Consider the following 14,340-nt stretch of genomic DNA (forward strand, 5'->3'; position numbering starts at 1 on the left):
CTTGGTCGCCGACCTCAGCAGTATCTTCGACACCCTCCGGAAACACAACATGAGACTTAACCCGACAAAGTGCACCTTCGCCGCAGAAGCCGGGAAGTTCTTAGGCTTCATGCTGACTCAGAGAGGCATCGAAGCAAACCCGGACAAATGCCAAGCAATACTCAATATGAAAAGCCCGACGTGTGTCAAAGAAGTACAACAACTAAATGGGAGACTAGCCGCCCTATCAAGATTCTTAGCAGGATCAGCGATAAGATCACTCCCTCTCTACTCACTCCTAAGGAAAGGGAAACCCTTCTCTTGGACCCCGGAATGCGAAAAGGCCTTCCAAGAATTCAAGGAATTCCTCGGGCAGCCACCAATCTTAACCCGACCTCTAAAAGGGGAAGAGCTCGTACTATACCTGTCGGTCGGACATCGGGCAGTCGCCTCGGCACTAATACGAGAAAATGAGGAGGGGCAACACCCCATATACTTCGTAAGCAAAGCACTACAAGGGGCCGAATTAAACTATCAGAAAATAGAGAAATTCGCCTATGCACTAGTGTTCACAGCTCGGAGACTCCGCCCCTACTTTCAAGCCCACACCATCAAAGTCCGGACAAACCAACCCATGAGACACATCCTACAAAAGACAGACATGGCAGGACGAATCCTACAATGGGCGGTGGAATTGTCCGAGTTCGACCTCCACTATGAAGCCCGGACTGCCATAAAATCTCAATACCTAGCCGACTTCGTCGCAGAATACACTGAGACCCCGGGAACCCCACTCTCATGGAATCTGTATGTCGACGGATCCTCAAACAAAACAGGAAGCGGGGCCGGTGTTATACTCGAAAGCGATCAAGGAACACGGATTGAGCTATCCCTAAAATTCGAGTTCCAGGCCTCAAATAACCAAGCCGAATACGAAGCCCTACTAGCGGGACTAAAACTAGCCGAAGAGGTTAGAGCAAAGAGGATCACGATCTTCAGCGACTCCCAGGTCGTCACATCACAAGTAAATGGAAGCTACCAGGCCAAAGACCCTACTATGAAAAAATACCTAGACCAAACACAGGCGCAATTACGACACTTCCCGGAAATACAAATCCAGCACATACCCCGGGAGCAAAATGCCCGGGCAGACGCCCTCTCAAAACTTGCTAGCACCAAGCCCGGAGGGAACAACAGAAGTCTCCTCCAAGAAACTCTACAATCCCCCTCCGTGTTAAGGGAGGAAGAAATACTAAATATATCCGGGCAACAACAAGGGTGGATAACCCCATACTCAACTATCTGAAATCGGGAACTCTCCCCGCCGAAAGAAAAGAAGCTAAAAGGCTTACAAAAGACGCCCAGAACTACACGTTAATCCACGACGTATTATACAGAAGAGGATTCTCAAACCCCCTCCTGAGGTGCGTCCCGACCACAGAAACAAAGAGCGTCCTCGAAGAAGTCCACAAAGGCATGTGTGGGAACCATCTCGGAGCCCGGGCCCTGTCCAAGAAAATAGTCAGAGCCGGGTTCTACTGGCCGACCTTGCAAAGAGACGCGGCAGAGTTTGTGAAAATATGCCCCCCTGCCAAAAACACGCCAATTTTCACAAAGCACCGCCCGAAGACCTCATAAGCATCACCGCACCATGGCCCTTCGCAAAGTGGGGACTCGACCTACTCGGCCCATTCCCACAAGGACCGGGGCAAGTCAAGTACCTCATAGTAGGGGTCGACTACTTCACAAAGTGGATCGAGGCTGAACCCTTAGCCACTATTACGGCTCAGAAAAGCCGTAAATTCCTATACAAAAACATTGTCACGAGGTTCGGAGTCCCCTACTCCATCACAACAGACAATGGAACACAGTTCACAGACACAAGTTTTCAGAACTTGGTGGCCGAGCTAAAAATCAAACAGCAGTTCACATCGGTCGAACACCCGCAAGCCAATGGACAAGCAGAGGCCGCAAATAAAGTCATCTTGGCCGGGTTAAAACGAAGACTCCAAGAGGCCAAAGGGGCATGGGCCGATGAACTCCCCCAGGTATTATGGGCATATCGGACAACCCCGCACTCTACAACAGGAGAATCCCCATTCCGACTAGCCTACGGAATGGAGGCAATGATTCCCGTCGAAATAGACGAAGGATCACCCAGAACCATCTTCTACAACGAAGGAGGCAACCCTCAGGCACAAAGGGAAGAACTCGACCTCCTACCCGAGGTCCGAGAAAGAGCCCGAATCAGAGAAGAAGTCTTAAAACGACGAACGGCCCTCAGATATAACCGAAAGGTGATAAAACGAAGCTTCTCCACTCACGACCTGATTTTAATCCGAAACGACATCGGAACACAAAAATCGGGAGAAGGAAAGCTAGCCGCAAATTGGAAAGGGCCCTACAAAGTAACAGAAGTTTTAGGGACAGGCTACTACAAGATATCCGACCTAGAAGGCAATGAGCTGCCCAGAACCTGGCACGCCTGTAACCTAAGACGATACTACAGCTAGAAAAACTTAACCCGAGGTGTACTCTTTTTCCCCACGAGGGTTTTTTAATGAGACACCCGGTTAAGTAGGACACCCGGCCTAGTCAAAAGGGTAAACACTTTGTACATATTCTTCTTTTTTTTTAGTACTAATCAAATTTCTTTATTTTCTCTTTCTCGTTATAAAGCATATCCTAAAAAGTACCCCACCAAGGCGCATTAATTTATGCTCGGCAAAACGCAAAAAATCATTTGCCAAAGGCCATACGAGGTCGGCAAAGATGAAGCGACGAGGTTCAAATTAATGTGAGAAGTTATAAAAGTAACTCTGAAATGGCTCAAAAAGCCAAATAGAAAAGAAGTTACAAAAATAACTTAAAAAAGGCCGACCAAACAACGAAGTCAGACCTGACCAAAGGGGTACTCAAGGATCCCGATGTCCGAGAGTAAACTCGGACCCAAGAAAGAAGCTGGCAAAGAACCAGGACTTCGAGAAACGCTAGCTAAAAAGTTGTTACCCAAAAACAACTAAAAAGCAAAAAGCGAGAAAGTCAAGGCGCTAGCTAAAAAGTTGTTACCCAAAAACAACTAAAAAGCAAAAAGCGAGAAAGTCAAGGCGCTAGCTAAAAAGTTGTTACCCAAAAACAACTAAAAAGCAAAAGCGAGAAAGTCAAGGCGCTAGCTAAAAAGTTGTTACCCAAAAACAACTAAAAAGCAAAAAGCGAGAAAGTCAAGGCGCTAGCTAAAAAGTTGTTACCCAAAAACAACTAAAAAGCAAAAAGCGAGAAAGTCAAGGCGCTAGCTAAAAGGTTGTTACCCAAAAACAACTAAAAAGCAAAAGCGAGAAAGTCAAGGCACTAGCTAAAAAGTTGTTACCCAAAAACAACTAAAAAGCAAAAAGCGAGAAGTCAAAGCGCTAGCTAAAAAGTTGTTACCCAAAAACAACTAAAAAAGCAAAAAGCGAGAAGTCAAAACGCTAGCTAAAAAGTTGTTACCCGAGAACAACTAAAAAGCATAAAAGCGGAACGAGACAATCGAAACACAAAGCATGGCATAATAAAGCTACAAGAGTAGCTAAAATAGCAGAACAGGTGTCCAAAATGTTTGCAGAAAACATCCAAAAAACAAAAAGCCCACAGGTCGGGCAAAAGCACAAAAAGTACAAAAAATTACAGAGGATCAAGGCCCTTTCCAGACTCCGCATCAACACCTGGCTGAAACATGGATATCGGGACTGCAGGAACAGCACCATCGCTTGGAACCTCCATACCAACTCTATCCTCGGCCAAAGGTGAAGCCGGGTTCACGACCGGAGCCTCGGGGTCGGACACCGGAGCCTTGGGGTCGGACATCGGAACCTCATCCTCAACAGGGGCAGGAACAATTTTCCCCTCCACAACCATGTTATCCGTACTGAACAAACTGAGATCCAATTCGGGAGCAAGAACCCGGACCTGATCCCTCAAATTCACAAACATAGCATCCATACCCTTGGCCACATTATCTTCCAGCTCATAAAAGTCATCCCGAGCAGATTGCAGCTTCTCCTTCGTCTCCACAAGCTCAGCATACAGCTTGGTATAGTTCTCCGTCGCCACCCTCGCCATCTCCTCAGACGTCTTCGCCACCGCCACAGCCGCGGTAGCCCTAGTCTTCTCTTCCTCCAAAGACTCCTCCAGCTCGGCAATCCTAGCATCCTTCAGCTGACTAACCTTATCAAGCTCGGACCGGGCCTTCTCAAGTCGGGAGCTGGTCGCCCCAAGGGGAGCTTTCTTAAACTCCCGAGCAATGGCGGCATGAAGGCTAGCCATCCGAACACAACTCCGCGCCATATACTGAAAGTGATGCTCCATGGACGCATCATCAGTAGAAATAAAAGTCTGAGGAAGAATGTGCTGCTCAACCCAACCGAGAGCATCGAAATCCTTGTCATTGAAACCAGCAGGCTCTCGGGAAGTCTTCTGTTTCTTGGGGGGAGGACCCGAGGTCGAGGTCGGGGAAAGCTGACCGGGTCCGGAGGTCGGAGGATCCTGAGTTATAGCTCGGAACTGAGGGACCGGAATGGTCTTCGACCGAGTCTGAACACCAATTGTAGTCTTCTGCGGAGAAGGTTGGGGAGAAGCTTCAGCCTCGATATTCCGAGATGCCGCAGATTTCTTCGCTCGACGGAGAAACTTCATAGAATCAGCCTGAGAAGACATCTCTGCAGAAACGAAACAAAGAGGTTATCAAACAGAAAGATCAAAACAAAGTCAAAATATGAAAATGAAATCTCAAAAAGAGGTCGGGAGCTACCTAACTCGGAACGGAGAAGGCTTGGATCTCCCAACATTTTCTTCGTATCCAAGTAAGGTGCCCGACCCCATAGACTGCTCAACACACCAACGAAAGCCTGTTCCACCTCATCTAGACTCTCGAAAGTGTACTTAACCGACACCACACTCTCTTGCCAACAAAGAGGAAACGAAGGCTCCCCACTCTCATCTAAGAAAAAAGGTCGGACATCTCCAACAGCCCGGACTTTGAAGTAATAGTTTTTGAAATCGTGAAACGACTCATCATACAAAGTGCAAAATTTCCTACCCTGGTTAGCCCTAAACGAAACCCAGGACACCTTCCCAGCACCCGACCCCGGCTTCGTCAGTACAAACAGATAAGAAAAAGAGAAACAGAAGGGGAGACGCCTAAAATCTGACACAAAAGTTGGAAAAGCTTTAAAACGCCCAAGAGTTCGGATGGAGTTGTGTAGGGGCAAGGTTACAAGACCAAAGGACCTCGGATTCCAGGTCGGTGAAAGGAAGACGGACACCTAGCTTGGAAAAGAAACAATCATAAGCATAGAAGAAAAGTTTCTCGGAACTCTCTAACGGCGGAAAACATACCCTCTCCTCGGACTCCGGGGCTGCTAACTCGTAATCCCGCTCAGACTCCCTGTTCTCACAAATACTACACTCCCTACGGAACCTAATCAGATACTCAGAATCTACAACAGACGGGACCCTTAAAGGAGCAGGATCTACCCAACCTAGACCACTCGGAATCTTGGTCGACATTGCTTGAAACACCTTTCGAGACATAAAAAAATCTTGCCTACAAAGAAAGAATACAACAGCAAGACAAAAATCACACAAAGGCAGAAAAACCAAATTCAACAAAAACAAAAGAAAGCAAAGTTCTTTTACAAACAAGAAGGCAGCAACTCGAATAACAAAAATGGATCGGAGAAAAGAGTCCCCCCACACACACGTACAAAGCAATAGCGGCGCCTCTTTTCGGGGCAACCCGGGCATAGAAGATATCAGAAAAAAGAAGCGTACGAAGAATAAAGCGAAAAAGCAAACCCGGAAAAGAAGAAAGCGACGAGCTCCGACGAAAGGAAAAACGGCGGCGCAGAAAAGAACTCTGAAAAAACGCACAAAAAATGGAAGACGAAGAACAGAGAGAAAGAAGAGAAGATGCTCGAAAAGAAGTGATGAATAAACAAAGAAAAATGAAGAAAGGGGCAAATAAATAAAGCCTCCACAGAGCGCCGCACGGAAATCGAAGAAGAAACGGTAACAAGCAATAAATGCTGAAGCGACCGTTTTCAAATTTTGAAAAAACTACTATGCCCGAGCTCGACCTTCCGAAAAAAGACGAACTCGGGCAGGGGCACTGTTCATACCCTGACCGAGCTCTCCAAACTCGGTAAAGCTGATAGAAGGCCCGACCTCGACCCAAGGCCCACGTTCGAGGTCGGACCTCGGACAAACAGGCCAAAGAAAGGCCCATCAGAAGGAACTAAGCCCAAAACCTAAAGGCCGAAAGGGCCTGGGAAAGGCGGTTCCGCAAAGATAGAGATGAATCTCCCAAAAGATAAGATAAGATAAGAATATCTTATCCAGGGATGATCGCAGCCAACTACTATAAATACACTGGAGCACCCAGGTATAAGGCATACTCTAATTCTACTTGATATCTGCTTGGACCCATGCTAACTTAAGCATCGGAGTGTCATTGCAGGTATAACCCCCCGCCGTTCAGCACAACCAGCTCGGGTCACAGACCCCCCCACCTCGGGCCTTGCCAGAAGACCGAGCTACACGTTTCAGGTAACCCTCGGAACAGTAACTATTATTTATTCCAAACACTTTTACTTCTTACAATTAAATCCAAATAACCTTATTGACATCCTGACTAAGATTAATAAAATAAACATAGATTGCTTCAAACCAATAATCTCCGTGGGATCGACCCTTACTCACGTAAGGTATTACTTGGACGACCCAGTGCACTTGCTGGTTAGTTGTACGGATTGCAAATTCGTGCACCATTGGGCGTAGTGACAGACGCAAAAGAATCACTGGATTCTATTCCAACATGATCGAGAACTGACAGATGATTAGCCGTGTGGTGACAGCGCATTTGGACCATTTTCACTGAGAGGACGGGAGGTAGCCATTGACGCCGGTGAAACCCGAACATACAACTTGCCATGGAAAGGAGTAAGAATGATTGGATGAAAGCAGTAGGAAAGTAGAGGTTCAGAAGGAACACAGTATCTTCATATGCTTATCTGAAATTCCTACCAATGAATTAGATAAGTATCTCTATCTTTATTTTATGCTTTATTTATCTTTATATTCGAAAACCATTATAACCATTTGAATCCGCCTGACTGAGATTTACAAGATGACCATAGCTTGCTTCAAGCCGACAATCTCCGTGGGATCGACCCTTACTCACGTAAGGTTTATTACTTAGACGACCTAGTGCACTTGCTGGTTAGTTGTACGAAGTTGTGAAGAAGAGTGATATTACAATTGTGCGTACCAAGTTGTTGGCGCCATTGAGATCACAATTTCGTGCACCATAACTCTCCTAACAACTTTTTTTACTTTTGAACCTCTTAGAGGTGTATGGATAACTAAGACCTCTTTTGTGTATTTTGGGCTATGGGTTTTGTATATATATTGAACCCCTCAAAACCAATAATATTGAAGTTAAAAAAAAGTCTAATTAAAGAATTTATACTTGCATTTTTTATTTCTCTGTGGTAGAAATATATATAAAGAGTATGTTGAACCTTTTCAGAAATATAGCTTAGACTGATATTTTCATTATTTAAAATTGAAAATAAATGAACCAACCTTATATAGCCTAGACTGATATTTTCACAGGCTGAGTTAGGCGCTTGATATATATATATATATATATATATATATATATATATATATATATATATATATATATATATATATATATCCTTAGCTTTCTTCGTACGCAAGTAACCTTATATCCTGAGCGTTGTGCTTTTAATTTTGCAATTTTGCTTTAGTTATTTTCTTCAAGACTCCTAATATATTATGTTCTTTTAATTATTATACGTATTATATTTTATTTTAGAGGTTATAATACCACGCCACCACTATTTTACAACTTAAGCGTAAAGTTATGTGTGATAGGATATTACATTTATGATTTATTTTCTTTGCAACGTTTAGTTTCTTTTAATGTTATTTTATTAGCTTTCATGTATTGTATGTTGTCAAATTCTTTGAATTTTGCAAAGTATACTTTAATTTTTTTTTATAATCATTGCTTTACTTTCATTTGCATTGTTTATGACTCTGCATATTTACTATTTAGTGATTTTTTTCTGTTGACAAACAGAAAATTTTGACGTGCGTAAAACTAGTATTCATAAGAGAAGTAAGTTTTACTCTCAAATATTAAATTTTGAATCACAATTCTTGTTTTGTTTTAATCTCTTTTATTTGCAAAACATAAAACTAATATAACCATTAAATAAAAAAATATTTTTACATGAGATATCTAAATATAAAATTATTTTATTTTTTAAAAAATTTATTGAAAAAAAATATTTTTTCATAAAAATTTACTCAATCAAATTCTTAATAAAAAATTTAATATTTTATTTTAATAAATACACCACGATTATATTAAAAATTAATAATTACATAATTTTTTATAATAAATTTTTTAATTAGTAACTTGAGCTAAACCCAAAAGGTTGTAGTTTCTTAAATCATCAATCACAACTGCAACTATTCTCATGATATTAACGGCACAAAGTCTTAGTAAGGGATTTAATTAATGCAAAAAAAAAAAAAGAAGAATGATGTCGATATCATCGTTATCTATCTATTGGAAATCAATGCCACGACGACATCTGTATCTCGTGAAAGTTCATGAAATACTTAGTTTAGAAATGCTCATTGTAACATTTGGTAATAATTGATATTGGACCTGCCAGGCTACCAAGAGAAATAGATCCTCTCCATTTTTTTTGTCACTGAAGAGAATAAAGTGTAATCTCCTACCTTTAATTTTATAAGTAGGACCAACAATAAATAAGAGAGAGAATGTATTGAATGGTGAGATCTTCCACTGAATACCATCCAATTTTTTTCCACTAGAGAGGATCCACTCCCGGCTACCAAGTACCAACTGTTCTTAGCGCGAAGAAAATAAAAATAGAAAAAAAATGGAAAAAGAAAATGAAAAAGATAAACACCAATTAACCAAATCACGAAAATAAACATTAAAACGGCACCGGATAGAGGCATCACTACCACCAAAAGACGCTTCAATACCTCAATTTCCGTTTTCAGGCATCACTCACAAACAATTTTCTTTCAAATTTATCGATTCTTTGTCTCTTCTCTGTAACACTACCACAGAGCAATTTCACACGTTCTGAGTCGACTCACCGAGTCACCTATTCCGGGAATCACAGCAGAAGAAACGCAACGAACGCATGGCGGCGACACCGTCGTCGAACCGTTCCCCCGACGACTTCACCGTCGATCAAACGCCGCTAATCGCGAACTCTAACGGCGGCGGTGGTGGAGGCGAATCGAACTCCGGCCGCAGATTCGTTCGGCGGCAGAGCCTCCGCCAGGCTGCGCGGTTTCTCCGGCAGGGGAGCGGGCGTAGGTCGATGCGGGAGCCGTCGATGGTGGTGAGGGAGACGGCGGCGGCGCAGCTGGAGGAGCGGCAGAGCGATTGGGCGTACTCGAAGCCGGTGGTGGTGCTCGACGTCCTCTGGAACTTCGCGTTCGTGGTGGCAGGCGTCGCTGTGCTAGTCCTGAGCCGGAACGAGTCGCCAAACGCGCCGCTGAGGTTGTGGATCTTAGGGTACGCGGCGCAGTGCATTGTCCACGCGGCGTGCGTGTGCGTTGAGTATCGGAGGAGGAGGAGGAGGACGGAGCAGCAGCTGCAGAGCACGAGCGACGTCGTTCAAGGTGTTGATGGAGTTGGCGTTGGGGGAAGTGGAGATTTAAGCTCCGGTTCCATGGAAGGTTCTGGACACTATTTGACATTGGCTCAATTCGATGAGGACGGCACAAGGTAACCTTTCTTTCTTTTCTTATTTTTAAAATTTTTATTGTTGAATGTTATATAGGTGAAGCTGTAGCTTGAGTTTTATAGTGGTTTATGGATGATGAACTGATTTTGAATTGAAATTTATGTTGTAATTCTGATTGTTGTTAATTTGTTATGATAATAAACATTAGGTCAGTAGAATAAATTGATGCCTGGTGTGAATTCATGCTGCTTTGAGTGATGGAGCCTTATAATTAGGATTCGGATTCTACTAAGTGTGTGTCTGGATTAACCTTTTCCTTTTTCTTTAAACAGCTATAATCAAAGGCTTTAATAACTGTTGGTTTAGCTTATTTAGAATCAGAATAGGTTATAATCAAGCTTTTAATTGTGATAGCTTTTGACGAAAAGCTGAAAAGCGATGAATTTTCCTCACATAAATTGTTACCAAAAATGTGTTTATTTCCATCTTTTAGTCTTAAGAAACCCAGTATATGTTTTATATGGGCTTACAAGGTGATGAAACTGCAACGGACTGATGGGAGTTTCATGATATGCTCAATGTTTGACTGAATTGCTTTGGAAATCACTGATTTAGGGATGTGCGTGCCATGTGTGAAATTGTTGGGTACCCATATGCATTTGTGCTCGAAGGCATGCTAAGTGATAAAATATCCTATACTAATTGAGAACTCTAAACAGACATCCAACCAAATTTCAACGGGCCCCCATGGAAACCTTTCTCAATATTTAAGTGGGAAACAATCTTCTCATCAGTTCAAAATATATTAAATGCTTTATAGAGAGAGAGATGATAGTTATATTGTTCAATTTCTCAAAGCACACGTATAAGTGATATATTGATAGTAAAGAAACACTTTTGAACCAAAATGACCAAGTTTAAATCATATTTTTTTAATTTGAATTTGTAATAAAAGATTATATTAGACAAGTGCCTTATCTCCCTGATTTAATTTTAAAATAAGTTGTATGCTGCCACTATTAAGATTAATAACTTGTGTCACCACTTATTAACATGATGCATTTCTCTCTTAATTTCTAACCTTGTGTGTAGAAACATGGTTTTGATGGTTAAAAAGTGTACTGTGGTAATTTCTGAAATCAGTATCATTGAGTAAGAGTTTATGGTTTATTTATCAGTTTTCTTTTTCTCTGTATGCATTTTCATGTTTGCCCTCTTGTTTTCTCCTCAAGCAGCATGGCAAAGCATTTGGAATCAGCCAACACAATGTTTTCCTTTATTTGGTGGGTTGTCGGGTTCTATTGGGTATCAGCTAGTGGTCAAGACTTAGCCCAAGAGGCTCCTCTGCTTTATTGGTTTGCTCTCTCTCTCTCTCTCTCTCTCTCTCTCTCTCTCTCTCTCTCTCTCTCTCTCTCTCTCTCTCTCTCTCTCTCTCTCTCGCACCCAGTCACACCTACATGGCACACGAACTCTCTCTCCCATAAGATCACTTTTGTCTGTGTTATTTATATCAATATGCTTTATTCAATACCTTGACAAAACCTACTGGATTTGGCCATTGACAGGATTTACTTTTGTGGCAGGTTATGTATAGTCTTCCTGGGTTTCGATGTTTTCTTTGTCGTTTTCTGCATTGCACTGGCATGCATAATTGGTATTGCTGTTTGCTGTTGTCTTCCGTGCATCATTGCACTTCTATATGCAGTTGCAGACCAGGCAAGTTATAGTCATTACTGTTTCTTGTTTGCATTTAGGACTTGGTGTGGATTTATGAATCTAGTGCCTTTAATAAGTTTTTGTTTAGCATTATGTATTTAGTCTGAAAGGGAATTTCTATTTGATATAAAAGAGAGATTTATATGTTTTTTAATGGGGTTCTCATAATACTTTTGGGATTTTGTTGGGAGCGAATGTCATACACAACCAGAGGTGTATATATATACAAAATCATTATTTCAAATTTTCGGTGCATGTTCTCATCAAAAGTAGATTTTAAATTACATTCGCAAGAATTCAGCAACTTGTCTCATGTCGTCTTTAACATTAACCAATATCAAGAAACAATAGCATTTTTAAGCATAGAAAAATCAGTTCCTCTCGATGTGAGCAGCCATTATTTTCTTTTCTTTTTCCAGGGGAGGAAAAAAATAAGGGAACTGTTGGTGATAGTTAAAATCTAGTTATTAGTGGAAGTTAAGCAAGCAACAAAATTGTTACAATCACTGCTTCCAATCTGCAATAGGTGTCTACTTCACAGAAAGTCCAGATTAGCATTCTTCATATTAACTATCTATTTAGTGTTCGATTTAACATGAATCGGTGTCTTGTAGCTTAGTAGTATTTAATTGTAAGAAATTTGTTGCAATGTATTAATTACATTGTTCCTTTTCCCTCTTGCCTTTTCTGGGGGTCTAAAAAAATTGCAGGAAGGGGCATCCAAAGAAGATATTGAGCAGTTGTCGAAATTCAAATTCCAAAGGAATGAAAACAATGAGAAACTCACTGATAATACACAAGGATCTGCTGGGGGAGTAATGATAGAATGCCGAGTTGATTCACCTATTGAACATGTTCTTTCTGACGAGGATGCGGTATGTAGTACTTTTTTGCTATGTGTAAGCACACTTTTTATATCTTGATACAGTGGTCTTGTCATTTTGTTATCTGGACGATGGAGTCGTGTCCTGAACACATTCTTATGCAGGAGGATGCAATATGTATATATTTTGGTTGTTTGCACTTAACCTTGCATCTCTTTGCTGGCTTTTGTTAATAGTATCTGGAAAACTTTAATATAATAAGAATTGACACTATGATTCATGAACGGTCAAGTTAAATTTGGTATTATCTTGTTTTGAAGAAACTGGTTTCAATCTGTTATCTTTCTAATACGAAGTATTTCCTCACTCCTGATTTGGTGCTGAACTCTAGGAATGTTGCATCTGCCTTTCTGCTTATGAGGATGGTGTTGATCTAAGACAACTTCCCTGTGGTCACCATTTTCACTGTGCTTGTGTGGACAAATGGCTATACATTAATGCTACCTGCCCCCTCTGCAAGTATAATATCCTAAAAAGTAGCAGAAGTGCTCAAGAGGAAGTGTAGAACATGTCGGAGAAGTTTCTAGAAGCTATTTGGAGAATTTGCATAGGCCTTTGGTTTGCAGTATATAATAGGCACGGTATGCTAATATACATACACAGTTGCTGCTACTGCTGCTGCTTCTGTGTGCTTGTGCATCTTCTAGTGGTAGTTATTTAAAATATTCTTCCTTATAGTAGCTTCTAACTGCTTGTGTATATCAGCTTTGTTCATTGTACGCCTGGCAATAAATTACATGGAGGCAATCTGGTTCTCATTTTTTCTTTCGACATCATTATTATTGTCAAGTCTGTAAGCGGCCATGGATGGTGGCATTATGTTCATCATGATCATCCAACCTGCCTCCATGTGTGTCTCTGTTAGCGAGTTTCTTAAATTGAAATGAAGGCGTAGTTTGTTACAGACAGTTGTTAGCTATCTGCCAATAGTTAGATAGGTTGCTGAATGCTGATAAATGCAGTATGAGACTCAAATCAATGAGTGGCTGCACGCCGAATCCCAGGAAGAGCATCAAAGCTGGCAGCTACAAGGTTGAAGGATTTGTATGCATGGGATACATCTGATTCTGAAGTTTGGTGGCGTGATGGGGAGTTTCATACATTCCAAATGAATTCCACCCAAGGGATTGGACTTAGTTCAATGTAGTTGGCCTTTAATATGATCGATAATTTAATTGTGGATGTTGCAAAGGAAATGCTCTTGTCATTGTGTTGTGTCCATTCTCATTTTTCAGCCCCATAATGAAACTTCTGAAGAGAGATAGGTTAAAATATTAAAAACCTTTAATATTATTAGATGCAAAAAATAAATTTACATAAAATTCTAATTCTTCAAATGTTTATATTCTTTACGAATTTCTAGATATATCGGCTGACTGGACAAACCATCAAGTTTTATTCGTACTTACTACCCACAGCAGCACGCTTCTCATTCATAATAGTTATTGTTGTTCCTCACTCTCATCCAAGGTTACTTTAGCATTGCTATTAAGATCTCGGTAACATGTAAGCCAAAGTCAGACTCGAAAAGTTTGTATTGAGTTTAAAAAAATACACGTTAACGTAAAAGATATATTAATCCTAAATCAAAACAACAATATACGTTAACTTTCAGAACACCGCAAAGAAAAAAAATATACTAGTCACCAAGTATCTTCACATCTTCAAATCTTTGTTTTATATGTTGGAAATTTTAAATAAATATTTTGTTATCAACATTATTATATGACTCTTTTTTCATATGCGTCACTAAGCAGGCATTCAACCACTCATTTCTCATCTAATTATGAAGTCTATATTTATAGCAGAAAATGTTTTTTCAATTAATGTCATTACTATAGACAAAGTCAAAACTAATTTCAATCCAAAAAACATCAATGAATAAATAATATTTTTTTTATTTCAACCAACTTTTGAGACAATCAACTAATCCCAGTTATATTTGAGAATTGATTATC

General features: G+C 40.9%; 1 protein-coding gene across 2 annotated transcripts; it reads left to right on the forward strand.

Annotated features, from left to right (window-relative positions):
- The first annotated feature begins 8,992 nt into the window (after positions 1-8,992).
- Positions 8,993-13,147, forward strand: LOC130972528 (E3 ubiquitin-protein ligase At1g12760-like). 2 transcript variants are annotated; one of them, XR_009083706.1, is made up of 6 exons: positions 8,993-9,823; positions 11,018-11,137; positions 11,366-11,502; positions 12,213-12,373; positions 12,714-12,963; positions 13,088-13,147. XR_009083706.1 is itself a non-coding variant. In XM_057897182.1 (5 exons), exons 1-5 carry the CDS (start codon positions 9,231-9,233, stop codon positions 12,885-12,887), a joined length of 1,185 nt encoding a protein of 394 aa, XP_057753165.1. In that variant the 5' UTR covers positions 8,993-9,230; the 3' UTR covers positions 12,888-13,147. The 2 variants fall into 2 exon arrangements, 1 of the variants encoding a protein (XP_057753165.1); XM_057897182.1 differs by having other exon boundaries at positions 12,714-13,147.
- The last annotated feature ends 1,193 nt before the right edge of the window (positions 13,148-14,340 follow it).

This window comes from Arachis stenosperma, chromosome 1 (genome assembly GCF_014773155.1).
Source record: "Arachis stenosperma cultivar V10309 chromosome 1, arast.V10309.gnm1.PFL2, whole genome shotgun sequence".
NCBI classification, from domain to species: domain Eukaryota; kingdom Viridiplantae; phylum Streptophyta; class Magnoliopsida; order Fabales; family Fabaceae; genus Arachis; species Arachis stenosperma.